Source organism: Diceros bicornis, chromosome 8 (assembly GCF_020826845.1).
Source record: "Diceros bicornis minor isolate mBicDic1 chromosome 8, mDicBic1.mat.cur, whole genome shotgun sequence".
Taxonomy (NCBI): Eukaryota; Metazoa; Chordata; class Mammalia; order Perissodactyla; family Rhinocerotidae; genus Diceros; species Diceros bicornis.
Window position 1 is genome coordinate 5,428,770 of NC_080747.1, and position 13,972 is coordinate 5,442,741.

General features: G+C 55.2%; 1 protein-coding gene across 4 annotated transcripts in view; it reads left to right on the plus strand.

The window, feature by feature from the left end:
• Window positions 1-13,972, plus strand: part of PPP2R2C (protein phosphatase 2 regulatory subunit Bgamma) — a 137,273-nt gene that overhangs the window by 91,187 nt on the left and 32,114 nt on the right. For all 4 annotated transcript variants that reach the window (XM_058546687.1, XM_058546685.1, XM_058546686.1 and 1 more), the window contains one exon: window positions 3,383-3,560. In XM_058546687.1, the coding sequence (XP_058402670.1) occupies window positions 3,383-3,560 (178 nt within the window). The remainder of the gene's footprint in view (window positions 1-3,382; window positions 3,561-13,972) is intronic.

A 13,972-nucleotide genomic window follows, 5' to 3' on the forward strand; every position in this document is an offset into this window, starting at 1 on the left:
CTCCTCTGTAAATTGGAAATGAGGTCCCTGCCTCACGGGAGAGCTGTGGGGTTGGTTAGTGCATCATGCTGGAAGGAGTCTGTAAAAGTTGGTCCCTTTCCTTCTCCAGTAGGGCGGGAAGCACACCATGGCCCCCTTGTCTGTCCCTGGCTTCTGGAACCATGCCTGGGTGCTTTGCACATGTCTGTTGAAGGTGATGCTGGTGCACAGCTCATTCAGATTTATTCATTCAGCACACACTTATTGAGCACCTACTGTGTGCCTGGCCCTGCTTTAGGTACTGGGGGCCGCAGTAAACAAAGAGCCTGAGGGCAGGATCTGTTCTAAGTCTTGTGGTGTCCCCAGTGCCTAGGACAGGCCTGGCTCCGGGGAGGCGGCCTGAGTGCCATGAATGAGCAGGGATGCGCATCAGGAGGTGACCACTCACTCAACTCCAGTTTCCACGTTCTAGCCGATTTGAAATGGCCGGGCTCACATCACGTGAACTGCCGTCTCCCTCGGTTCCTGCCTCCACTCTGAGTATGTGCTGCTCCAGGCGGGAAGCAGTGTTGCTGGTGTGGGGTGGTGTCAGCGCTTCTCCAGGCTCCCAACTGCTCACAGACCCACTCACTGCCTGGGGGGTGGGTGGGCATTTCCCTGCTCCGTGCCTCAGTTTCCTCACCAGCAAAATGGAGATGATGACTCGTTTTTTCTGAAGCGACTTAGCAGGCTCACGAGCTACGCATCCGGTGAATTGTCATAAACATGAAGCGGTAATCAGTGTTGTTCCCGAGAAGGAGAAGTAAATGTTTAAACACATTCACCTCTAAATGACTGGCAAATTGCACAAGTAAATTCTGAGAAAGCGGAGAAACCAATTAGCTTTGACGTTGAGCAGTGAGAGTGATGGTGCCCCCCCCCCCAGCCCCAAGAAAGTTTATGAGGGTTTCATCTGGCGGTAAGGATGCAATTATCGCCTCTTGATTGGCCTGGTGTTTGTGGCAGAGCCAGTGGCCCATGGGAATCGTGTTTCTTTCCCTCCTGGAGTCTGAGGTTCTCCTGTGTCACATACATCCCAAGATGGCACTTCACTGAGGCTGGAGGAGAAGAAAGGGGGGAAGAACGTGGGTGTCTGGTCTTTCCTCATCCCGCCTCTCACCTTGCCTCCTCCCCACTCCCACGCCACCCCAACCCTGCACAGCTTTCTCCCTGAGCCATGCTGCTCATGCTGGAGGCAGCTGTCCCTTCTGAGAACCTACTCTGTGCTGGGCCCTGTGCTAGGTCTCTGGGGTCCCAGAGGTGAGCAAGGTAAGACTGAGTACCCACCCCCAAAGTGTACCCAGCCCCTCAAGGAAACAGACATGGAGTCACCCCCTCACTGGAGGTTGGTGCTGTAGCAGATGGACACACAGGGAAGCCTTTCTCTACCTTATCTATTTGGCGAATTCTTATTCATCCTTTAAAACCCTATTAGCCTTCACCTCTGTAAAGCCTTTTCTACACAAGCCAGATGAGAATCCTTATCCTTCCTCTGTCCACTCTAGTCTTTTGTATCCCACACTGCTCTGTCCTTAGTGTTCATGTGTCTGTCCTCCTGCCCCTCACCTTGACTAGACTCTGGCTCTGGAAGTGTGTGTGTGGGGAATGTTTTATTCATGAAACCCCCAAACCTTCAGGAGAAGTTTCTTTTCACTTTCCTGCTCCTTTTTTTGTTTAATGGCTTTGAAATATGGTTTGGGGGGGCAGTGAATGGCTGATGCACTGGGTGAACTGTTCTGAGGCTGCCAGGAGGAAACAGTGTTGCTGGAAGGCAGGGGAGGCAGACTGAGATGCCCAGACTTTGTGAGGCCAGTGATACTCTGACCTCCAGGAGCAGGTGTGACCTGAGAGGGTCCAAGGGCCCCCAGGGCGGGCAGTGGCTGTGCCTTGAGGGAAGGTTGGGAGCTGACCTGGAAGATCTGACACACAGGGACATGCGCAGGGCAGAGGGCCCCACAGAGGGGCTCAGACACCCCAGCATCTACTCCAGGCATACAGCCTAGAAGCACACAGACTCAGAGCCGGCGACACAAGAACCACCCAGAGCCAGGAAGGCATGCACAACGACACTGCGTGCACACACTCGTGTACTCACACCCCCACTCATGCACACACACCCACACTCATATGCACACTCACACACATCCACACTCATGCATGCACACACAGGCACACACTCACACATGCTCCCACTGGGTGCCCTGGTGCATGAGAAAATCTGACGTTAGCTGCAGAGCTGCATTTGCATCAGAAGGAACGCCTAGTGCTCACTCACCCCTGCTGCAGCACCGAGGCTGTCACCTCCCGTCTCAGCTGTCCCTGGGGAGCTCGAGGGACACAGCCCATTCATTCCTTCACTTGGCCACTCACTCATTCACCTGAGGATCTCTGAGCTGGGCCCTGGGCTGAGTACTAGAGACACAGAGATGAACAAGAGAAGACATGCCTGTCTCCCAGGCACGATTCCTACCCACTGGGTCCCCAGGCCACTGGGGAAACGAACGGAAGCAGATGACACCCTCACGATGTGGTCAGGGCTGTGAAGAGGGACTTACAAGCTGCGGGAGCCTCAGGGAGCCCCTGGCCCAGCCTAAGAGTGGGGTGGAGTCAGGAGAAGTGCCCACATCCACCCGAGTCCGACTCACCCAGCCTGTTGTACGAGTTAGGCCAACACCAGCCTGTAACAAATAACCTTGGCATTGCAGGGCAGAACACACGGAAATGTATTTCTCACTCACAGATAGGTCCAGTGGGGCATTCCTGGTCGGCACATGGCTCTCCTACAGGCCCGCAGGCTCCTTCCATCCCATGTGCCTCCATCCCTAAAGCTTGGGTCCTCCCTTTCTGGCAGTGGAAGGGGAAAGAGGGTGGAGGAGGCACCCCTGCCTCTTAACCCCTTGGCCCACAAGTGCCAGGCATCACTGTGTTCATATCCCATTGGTCAGAACCAGTCACATGGCCACACCCAGGTACATGGGCAGCTGGGAAATGTAGTTCCCATATGGGCAGCCACTTCCCTGTGGAAGGGACACAAATGTTTGGTGGACAGTCAGCTGTCTCTGCCACGGAATCTTCTCATTCCATTTTAGAGATGAGGAAATTGGGGTGCAGAGGGGTTCAGTCATTTATTCAAAGTCACACGGCGGGCTCAGAACCAGGCGGCAGGCTTTCCTGCAGAGCTGGTGGGTGATGGATTTTGGCCATGTGGCACTGCTTATTTCCGACACATGCAGGATGGACGCCCACTGGCACGCTCCTGGCCTCTAGTTTTGATCGCACGGCCCTGGCGCTGCCTGGCCCACATGGCCTGCCTCTGACACCGACCCCGCGTCGTCCTGCTCTGACCGCCCCTCCTCCTCTGCAGGTGCCTGTGCTGAAGCCCATGGACCTGATGGTGGAGGTGAGCCCAAGGAGGGTCTTTGCCAACGGCCACACCTACCACATCAACTCCATCTCCGTCAATAGCGACTGCGAGACGTACATGTCGGCGGACGACCTGCGCATTAACCTCTGGCACCTGGCCATCACCGACAGGAGCTTCAGTATCCTTTCCAGCTGCAGACCCCCCCGTCATCTCCCAGGGACGGGTTTTGGATGGGGGGTTGGTGGCTTGGTTGTAAGCAAGCTGACCTGGGGGCTTCTGCCTTGTTCAGCGTCTTCAGTGAGTTACCTTCTGGTTCACAGTGTGTGAGTGAGGACCAGATGCAGAATCAAGTTGAGTTTATTTATGAAAACTTTAAAACTGTGGCTGCTGAATGGCTTCCAGAGTGGCCCTGATCCCCGTCATCGTAGGACCTCACCAGGGACCTCGGAGGAGATAAAGAGTCCTCAGGTCAGCCCTCCTGGAGGATGGACAGCTGACTCACCCTAAAGTTGACTGAAGGCCCCTCTGGACCCTCCTCCATGGGGCCAGAGGCAGGTGCATCTGTGTTTGATGCACAGGCTTGGGGTCCCACCCAGGGCTTAGAGGGACAACTGGGGTATCTGAAGCCTAGCTGGATGGGGCCAAGGGGGGCCCTGCTTGGTGGTCGCCTGTGACTGGGCAATAGGATTGACCCCAGCCCCCACCGACTGGCGAGGAAAGAACTGCTGGTACGTGAATATTGGCTGGGGAGGGACCGAGGCTCAGGCCAGTGGGGGCTGCAGTGGACAGAGCAGGCAGGTTGCTAAGGTGTCACTATTCTGCAGACTAATAATAGTAATAATACACTGTGAGGCTCTGTGTCTAATACTGACATGTGTTACTATTAACCCATTTCATCCTCACAACCCTGTGAGGCAGGTGCTCTCATGATTCTCCTTTACAGATGAGGAATCAGACTCACAGAGAGCCCAGGTCAACTTGCAAAACTCACACTAGCGATTGTCAAAGCTGGGCTCACACCCAGGCCCTGCAGCCCCCGAGGGCACGTTCAGTCAGCCCCTCTGAGATGCGCCAACACTAAGCTAGTGGAAACGTTAGCATCTGTCTCCTTCCTCCTGCCCCGAAGGAGTAGCGTGCTCAGAGCCGGGAGGGTCGAAGTGGATCGGGGTGGTCAGGAAGGTTCCAGGAGGAGCTGGGGCTGGAGCTGCTTTGAGCGATGGAAGCTCAGATTTAGCTGGATGGAGACGGCCAGGCTGGGCATCTGCCTGACCCTCCATCCGGGCCCCACCCCTCTCCCCCGCCCTCAGAGCATCAGTTGGTCAGGACCCTTCCTGTTGCAAGGGTCAGAACACCCCACTCCATCTGGCCTAAGCAAAGCACAGGCATTTACTGACTTATGGAACCGTAAGAGAGCTTCAGGCACAGGTGGATAGGGGCTCAGATACCGTCGTCAGATGGGTTTCTCTGCTGTTGCCTCTGCCCTCTGCTCTGGCTTCAGTCTCAGGCTCTGCATGGTGGCAGCAGCTCAGGCCCTGCCCTCCCAGAATAAAGTCCAGGAGACTAGAGACTGGTTCTCTCTAAACTGTCCCATCAAGTCCCCAGATGGCACCCCGTGGGCTCTGATTGGGCCTGAGGGGCACCCTTGAACCCATCCCTGTAGGGCTGGATGCAATGCTCTGATTGGCCAGACCCGAGTCACGGGCCCCTCCCTGGTGTTAGGTGCGCCTCCAGCATGGTGTCTGTGTGGGAAGGGGCAGTCCCCTCGGGAGAAGCAGGCACTGCCCCAGGAGTTGGGCGCCTGCGTGGTGGGCAGCACAGATGGATGTCCGCTGCCAAGTCTGAGGTGTGGACCGGCTTCCCAGTGGAATAAGACGAGGAGTCAAGCAGGAGCTCCAGGTCTGTGAACTGGGGGGTGTGGGAGTCGCGTGACTGCGCCTGGCCGTGCTCAGAGCTTCCTGCACAGTGCTCTGCAGTTTACAGGGCAGCTTGCCATTCACGATCGCACTTGGCGCTCCCGTTGGCGTGAAAGCTGTGAAGCAGTGGCCGTGTCGTCATCATCCCATTTTACAGAGGAGGAGATGGAGGTTTGGGGAGACAGGGGGCTGGCCCAGAGTCCCCAGCTGCAGGGGCAGAGCTGGGACTGGTGCTCAGGCTCCCGTGGTCTGGCCCAGTGCTGTTTGCCCTGTGCTCGGGCTGTCCACTGCGGCACTGGGACAGTGGCAGCCACCCTCCTGGAGCCCGGTTTCCTTATTGTAGGATTAGGGTGGGGACGTGACCCCGGCCCGATTTATGTCCCTGGCTGTTGTAAGGATCCAGTGACACTATGGGTGCCGAAGCCCCTTGTAAACTGTAGAGCCATGCAGCTGGGTAAGGGATAGTATTTCATTTTGGTCATTAAGCCGTCAATTCCCTGGTGCCTCTTCTGTCCCAGGCCCCAGGAGCCCCTGGGACACATGGAAGACACTCAGCCCTTCCCTCGAGGGCCTCGTGGGCCGTGTCAGGGACGTCACCTGGCTGTAACCCAGGTCTGCACAGGCTGCCGTGGGCCACCAAGGAGGACCGGGGAGGAGGCATGGGGAGGAAGCTGCCAGAGCCTAGAGGAGGCTCCCGAAGAGCCCAGGGTGCGCGGGAGAGTGTGATGAGCTAGGATGGGGGCAGTGGCGGTGGGCTGGCCGATGGTGTGAGTGGGGTCTTTCTCCTGGGGCCAGGGTCTCGGAACATCGGTCATTCTCAAACCCCTTCACAACTGACTCCATCTGCATCCATGCCTGCTTTCATTTACTTTCCCAATTTTTATTAATTTTATTTAAATCAAGTTGCTTTATTTTTGCCTATGTAAATGCGTTTTGAGAGAGACTTTAACTTTGCTGCCATAAATGAAAATAAGACGTATCACATACCGTAAATACGAGGTAGCCATAAAGATGAATGCTATGGAAACAAAACAAAAGGAATAAAACCCATTCTAGGCCCGTCCAGTGGAACTCTCTGGATAATGGACACGTCCTCTGTGTGCACTGTGCAGCAAGGTAGCCACCAGCCACGTGTGCCTGTGGAGACCTAAAACGTGGCCAGGGCGACTGAGGAATGGAATTCTTTGTTGAGTGCCGATTTCCAGTGAAACAGCCACACGTGGCTACTGAGTCGGACAGCACAGACTCTGTAAGTGTTGTGTGTTAGACCCTGGGGCTCGTTCTTGCTGCCAAAGCTGGAGATGAGCCCATGCTTGAGGTGTTAGGGGTATAATAGCAGCAAACGGAGACTTTCTCCCTCTTTTGTCAAAAGGATTGAAAAATAAGTGAAAAGCTTTCCCGGTGTACAAATCTGTGTCCTGAAGCCTGTCTACCTCCCTCCTAACTGCTTCTCGGGCGATGAGAAGCTGTTGATGCACCGCAAGCAGGGGAGCCCACGGCTCAGCTTGGAGGGAGACCCCTGGGGCTGTGAGTGTGTGTTGTGGGGGGGACTGGATTCCAGCAGACGAGCCTGGAAGCCAGGAGACCAGCGAGGAGATCCAGGGAGAGACGAGGATGGGCAGGGTGAAATCATGGCCATGGCAGGAGGCGGTGGAGTAGAGAGTGGAAACGTAGGTTTCATAGATTTGAGGCTGTATCGTAACTGTCTTTTGGACCCAGGTGGCCACAGGGCATTGGAACAGGTTAGTTGTGGACTGCAGACATAGTCCTCCGGAGTCCTTACTGTTAGCTTCGCCTCCTCGCCACATCTTAAACACACCCATTGTGCCCTGTACCGCATGTCGGAGAGCACGCCATTCACCACTGTGTTTATTGAGCACCTACCATGTGCCAGGCCCTATGCCCAATGTTTGAATTAGAGAGACAAAGATCTTTCCTCTCCTGGAGCAGACAGACAATAAACTGTTAAAATAATAAACAAGTAAAATATCCAGCATGCGAGCAGGTGATAAGTGCTGTGGGGAACGAGTGGGACCAGCCAGCAGGGTGGTGTGCATTTTTCTCCGGCCGTTTAGCTGCGTGGCTGCCGGTGTAGGGCAGGTGGAGAGTAAGCCAGGATGGTGGTTTTGCCAAGTGAATAAGCAGACGTGGGGCTGATGGTGTACACAAGGGAGGAAAATGATTGACCCGAGGAGCTAAGCCAAGTGAGGAGGTGAAGGCTAGTGACAAGAAGGGAGCAGCGGGGCACTGGGGGCCCCTGTGGGAACCAGGGGGCGTCCATGGCTGCAGATCCTGCCCTGTAACTCTGTGTTAAATCTCTGTGTTGCCTCCAATTTTGTGAAAGTGACTCGTTGGTTCATTTGAACTGAGGTATCAAAATGTAAAAACGTCCTGTCTCTTGGAGAAAAAGGAGTGTGTGTGTGACAGAGGCGGGCTCAAGGCAGCCTTGCCTGTGGAAGCTGGGTGCCAGGTAGGCAGACAGAGGGGTTGAGTGCATCTCCAGAGTGTGTGGTGGTTGTGGAAACCTCCCCGATTAGATCAGTGCATCAGGGAACCATGTTGCACGTGGCACTCCCCATGGCCTGCTGCCACTTGGCCACCAGAGTGACAAGACACAGGGACCCAGAGCAGAGAGACCTGGCACTCGTCCCATGGAGTCCAACCTCCCCTGGCAAGGAAGGTGTCAGGACTGTGGGTGCAGGTGCGATGGTGGGTCCGATAGCAGCCGAGTAATTAGAGAAGGCATTTCGCTTCCAGCATGGGAGGAGGCCCGGAAGGCAGCTGGGACTCCACGCTGAGCTGGGGAATTGCTCTGAGTGTTTGAGACACTGTTTGAGTAAGTAGCTCCTGGAGGATTCCAGACCTGGGGGTTTGCATTCCTTTCACTCTTGCTCTCTGGTGTCTTGACTTGTCCTGATGCTGCTGTTCAGTCCTTAAGGCTGCTGCAGGTTTTCGGCTGTGTTACCCATTTCCTCGTGTTCAAACAGTAACACTTACCATTTAAACAGAATTGATTTTTAGCAAAGGTTTTAAAGAGAAAGGAAAACCTTTTTAATAAAGGAGAAAACATGTGTGTTATTTTGACCTTTTGAGAGGAGGAAAGCTGACTGAGAAGGCCTTTCCTCCGCTAACTCCAGAATTGGCTGCTCTGAACAAGGGAGGGGAGCCTGGTACTTAGCGACCCTCTGCTGTGTGCTGGGCACATGCGTGGTGCTGTGCCTTCCTCTGTCACCAAGGCTCCAGCGTGAGGAGCCCTCCCAGCCTCCTTCCTCTCTCTCACCCACAACGTGGAAAGAGGTGCCAAGGGCTTTCCATTCTTCCCCTGATGGCTCTGGAATCACGCCCTCCCCTCATCCCTGCCAAAGGCTCAGCTCGGGCCATGCCATTCCTGCCTGGCCTGTTGCCTGAATCCCATCTCGCCCAGCCGGCTGCCCCACCACAGAGCTGCGACTGGCTTTTCGGAAACTCTGGTCTGACTGTGTCCGTCCCCAGCCTAAAGCTCTCAGCCGCTCCCTATCAGCTTCTGGAGAAAGTCCAAATCCTTCAGTGGTGCCCTAGTTAGTCATCTCTTGGTGACCAGCCTCTGCCCACCTCCCTGGGGTCCTGTGCATCAGGCTTGCCCACACCTTTAGGTCACTGGGTTTCCCTTCATGTTACGGGGGTGGAGGCAGTGCTCGGCCTTCTGCTGTTCCTTCTCCAGATCATCCTTCCTCTCATAGCCTAGCTGGCTCCCGTTTGCCCACAAGTGCCGCTCACAGCCCCCCCTCACACGGTCACCTCTGCTCTGTCCATTCTGCGCCCCTCCCAGGCTGGTCAGAGCCCCTCTGGGCCCACACTCCCTGGTCACACTTGGCTTTCCTTGTCTGGTAGTCTGACCACCTCCCCCATTTTCAAATGGGGGAGACCCTTGAGATTAGGAACCTGGTCTGAGCCCTCTCTGTATCCCCACACGTAATGCAGAGCCTGGCGCATAGTAGGTGCTTATGAATGGTTGTAGATGGTGACGTTGGGGCGAAGCAATTCACAGTTTCTGTCTGGTCATAGGATATAGACACCTCCCTGTAAATCTGGGCTCCAGGGGGCTCAGAGACCCCGGACACTAAAGAGAGGCAGTCTGGGCTCTGCAGTCTGGCAGACCTGGGCTCAGATTCGTTGCTTAACCTCCTTTGCCGGGTCTGGCCCCTTGGCGCAAGTGGTTAAGTGTGTGTGCTCCACTTCGGCGGCCCGGGGTTCGCGGGTTCGAATCCGGGGCACGCACCGACACACCACTTGGCAAGCCATGCTGTGGCGGTGTCCCATATAAAGTGGAGGAAGATGGGCACGGATGTTAGCCCAGGGCCAGTCTTCCTCAACAAAAAAAAAAAAAAGAGGAGGACTGGCAGATGTTAGCGCAGGGCTGATCTTCCTCACACACACACAAAAAAACACCTCCTTGGCCATGAATTTCCACGAATGTAAAATGGACAAATTCCTTATTGTAAGGATATTTGTAAGAAATAAAGAAATCATTCACATGAAGGGGCCCAACAGTTTGCTGGTACTATTTTCCCTCAAACAACAGCCCCTCAAATATTTAAGGTGGTTTTCATAAAAATCCCCACGTCGTCTTGGATTGTTGAAGCCCGTTTTTCCCCAGCACCATCTCCACATCTGTTTAAACAACCTCTCACGTCCTTTAATACCAACATTTTGAGACTGTTAGGTGGCACTGGGTCATTTTTCTTGAGTTCAATGCATCTTAAAGGTAACGGATTGCACAGGGGGCCTCGGCTGACAGACCTCTGCTTTATTTTTAGCACGTGGAGAATTGTAAAGATGGTTCAATTGATTTTTCTCCTCCCTGAGTGATTTCTCATGGTGGAAGCTGGCATTACACCAAGCCTCGGTCTGCAGCCAATTTCTAACTCCCATTTATGAGGCTGGATGGTGGTGCAGTGATTGGGGCAGAGGCTGCAAACCTCTGTCAGCACACAGCTGCCTGTGGGCTGTTCTTTGTAGAGGGGGCAAAGGAGGGGACCAGCCAAGGCCCCTCCATATGCCAGGCTCTGTACTGACTGAAAATCCTAGAGCCTGGGGTCCAACCCTGCCTCTGCCACTCACTCACCGAGAAACCCTGCTGGTCCCTCGGGCTTTCTGAGCCTCGCTTTTGTCGTCCATTCAGTGGGATGTGCCTCCTGTGCCAGGGTCTGTGAGGGCAGAACGGCTGGTGAGTACAGGGCCTGATGCAGTGTGGACACATGGCCCACAACAGCCCTGACCCACCGTCAGGCACCTTACAACCTCCCCCAGTACCGCTCTGCCATGAAGGAAACTGGAGGGCACCTGCTCAGAAATGCCCCAAGTCTGAATCCTCCAAATCATCCGGAAAGTGTGTTGTTCAACTGTTACCAGCACACCACTGCTCTGGGGTCTCAGCAAGGCCGGCAGTTGGTTCCTGAGCTTGCCCGTGGCGCAGGGCTCCTGCGCGCTGTCCCTGGTGCTGACTCCACAGGAGCCAGTGCTGCAGTGTCGTCATCATCCTCACCCACCTCCCACACCGCCGTCGCCTCTACTGAGCGCTTACTCTGTGCTGGGCGGTGCTCCAAGCACGCTGCACGTATTAACCTATTCAATCCTCCTGACCACACTGTGGAGTAGGCAAATTAACATCTGCCTTTTACAGAGGAGAAGAAATCTATCCAGAGTCACCCAGCTGGGAAGCAGCAGGGCCTACGGTTCACACTCAGGGCGTCTGGACACGGAACCTGTGCATCTCACTGTCACACCACACTGCCTGTCTGTCACGATAGTGACGACCCCAGGACAGCCACTGCTCTGGCATGTTTAGTCTGTGGGCGTCGGGGTGAGTGCACTGCACTTGCTGCGTGTAACCCTCATGGCAGCTCGCGTAGGCAGAGGAAGAGAAAGACTGTGATTCTGATTTAACTAACTTTGTTGCTAAAAGTACTAACCATGTGCTAGAGCTTTTGATTTAATGTCACCTCATTAAACCCTCGTTACAGCCCTGCAAAGCAGATACTATCAACCCATTCTACAGATGGGAAAAGCAGGGCACAGAGAGGTTGAGTTTTCCAGAAGTCACCCAGCTGTTACTTGGTGGGCTATGCTGGTCTTTGTGACTCAGAATTCAGTGCTTTTCTAAGCCTGTCTAAGCATTTAGGAACCACATAAGCTGGCCTGTGGTAGAGGTGTGTAGACTGGATCATCACACAGAGAAAACACGCCATTGCTTCCGTGGGCTTGTGCAGCCGAATGGTTACACAGACCAGCCCCTCCCCCGCAGCCCCGCACAGCCCCAGTGATCCAGTTCTTCTCTCTGAGTGGAATGCACCGTCATAGTCATAAGGCTCTGAGCAGAGAAGGAGGGAAGATGTTATAGCTGAATTGTGTCCCCCCGAGATCTGTATGTTGAAGCCCCAACTCCCAGTACCTCAGATGTGACTGTATTTGGAGATAGGGTCTTTAAAGAGGTCATTAAGGTAAAACGAGGTCATTAGGGTGGGCCCTGTTCCAATCTGACAGGTGTTCTCATACGAAGAGGAGATTAGGACACAGACACAGACAGAAGGACGACCACGTGAGGACACAGGGAGAAGACGGCCATCTACAAGCCAAGGAGAGAGGCCTCAGAAGGAACCAACCCGCCCACATCTTGATCTGGGACTTCCAGCCTCCAGGACTATGAGAAAATAATTTTCTATTGTTTAATCCACGCATCTGTGGCATTTTGCTACTGCAGCCCTAGCAAACTAATACAGAGGCAGAGGTTGCCAGGAACCTCCTGTGGGATCTGACTGGTTTGGCCTGAGTGCTTACAACTCATGTTTGTAGCCAGGTCATCTTTTGGAGAAAATTTGCTGGAAAAAAGCAGCTTTGCTGGCTGGGCCCCAGTGAGACTGCGTCCACGTGCAGGAGGCCCTGCAGGGCACCTCCACACCTAGTGTCTCTGGGGAGCTTGTGTGGCAGGCCTCTCGTGGCATGGCCCTTGGCAGACCTGCCTCCATCCTCACTCCAGCGGCTGCTCGGTTGCCGTGGAAACAGCCTCCACCATCCTGAGAGCATGCTCCTGCCGAGACATCTGGGTCAACCACGCTTTGCTCTGTTAAATGGATGGAGCCCGAGGCTGCGTCTTTCTCGTTGCTGAACCCTTGCCCACTCTCAGCATCCATCTTGCTGAGGACACAGCAGGTCCAGTGAGTCCCAGCAGCAGTGCCCTGGGGGTGCTCACCCCATGGGCAAGCTGCATATCGTGGGAGATGCAATCACTCCGGAACGGGGGTCAGAGGGAGGAGCACCGGCTGGAAGTTAGGAGGCCAGGATTCTATTCTTGCCCTGCCGTGCTCCACGTGTGGCCTTGGGCAAGTCACTTCCCGGCCCTGGCCTCCTCTCCTCCTCTGTGGCATTGGAGGGTGGGTGATCCCTTCCTTCAGGGACGCCGAGGTGCCTGGCCTGTAGGGGGATGCCCTCAGCACTCCCCGGGGCTTTGACCGTGTCTCCAAGCCCAGTTAGTTGCTGTGTCTGCAGAGTCATTTGTTGTGGTGTCACCACGAAAGCCCGTCGTGAGGTTGGTTAGTATTTGTGTACTTCTCTGGTGTTTATGGGGCATTGTCCATACCCACTTCTCGCGTGAGCTCCTCACCAGAAGGAACCAGCAACATTTCTTCATTCCGTGTGCCTGACTCCCTATATTTATAGTCAGCAGGGGTTTGCCCAGTGGGCGAGTGACAGCCCTTTGTACCCGTGCCCCCATTCAGGTGAGGGAGACCGAGGCTCGGAGAGGTGCAGCTCAGCAGAATGAGGGCCACTGGAGGCGCAGAGACCTTCTCTCCGACATTTCACGCCCCTCCGAGTGGGGGCCCACGTGGCGTTTCGGCTTCAGACCGAGGGCCAGGGTGGTGCTCTGTGCTGGCGTGACCCCAGCTGGCTTCAGGACAGCAGGTGATGCCCTTGGCAGCAGGAGATGAAGGAGTTTCTATGAAAATCTCTGCAAACCTGATGACTCTGCAGAAGGCCCGCTTGGATTGTGTTCCTGTGTCCTTGGTGGGAAGAGCCGCAGACTTGGCCCTGGGGCGGGACAAACCCCTGTTTCTGAGCTTTGCTGACACCCCAGGATGTAGCCAGAGCCTGCAGGGCTGGTCGGAACAGCCAAAGGGCATCTTCGTGCTGGGAGTGGGGGGGCGGGGAGAGGGCCCCACTTGCTCCATCTGAAGTTGAAAACGGGGCTCTGGGGGGAGGAGGCCAGGCTGGGGGAGCTGTTTTACACGCTGGTCCTGCGTGTGGTAAACAACAGCCAGACTGCGGTCCCTCGTCCAGGCCTGGGTCAACAAAGTGCAGCCCGGGGAGTATGGGGGGGGGAGTGGGGAGCAAACCCACCCGTTTATGAAGTCTGATGGGCGCGTGGCCACACCCGTTCATTTACCTACTGTCTGTGGCTGTTCTGCACGACAGCAGCAGAGTCGAGTAGTCGAGGTAGAGACCTTATGGCCGAGGTTAAGCCTAAAATATTCACTCTCTGCCTTTTTCAGAAAACATCTGTGCGCCCTGGTCTAGAATGATACACCTGTTCACCTTGGGCGTGAAAGGAAAGGGCTTCACTGTAGGACATGGGGGCCAGGGGGCTGGAGCCAGACAGCTGCCAGGAACCAGAGACATCCTCCCATCATCCCATCCTCCCAGG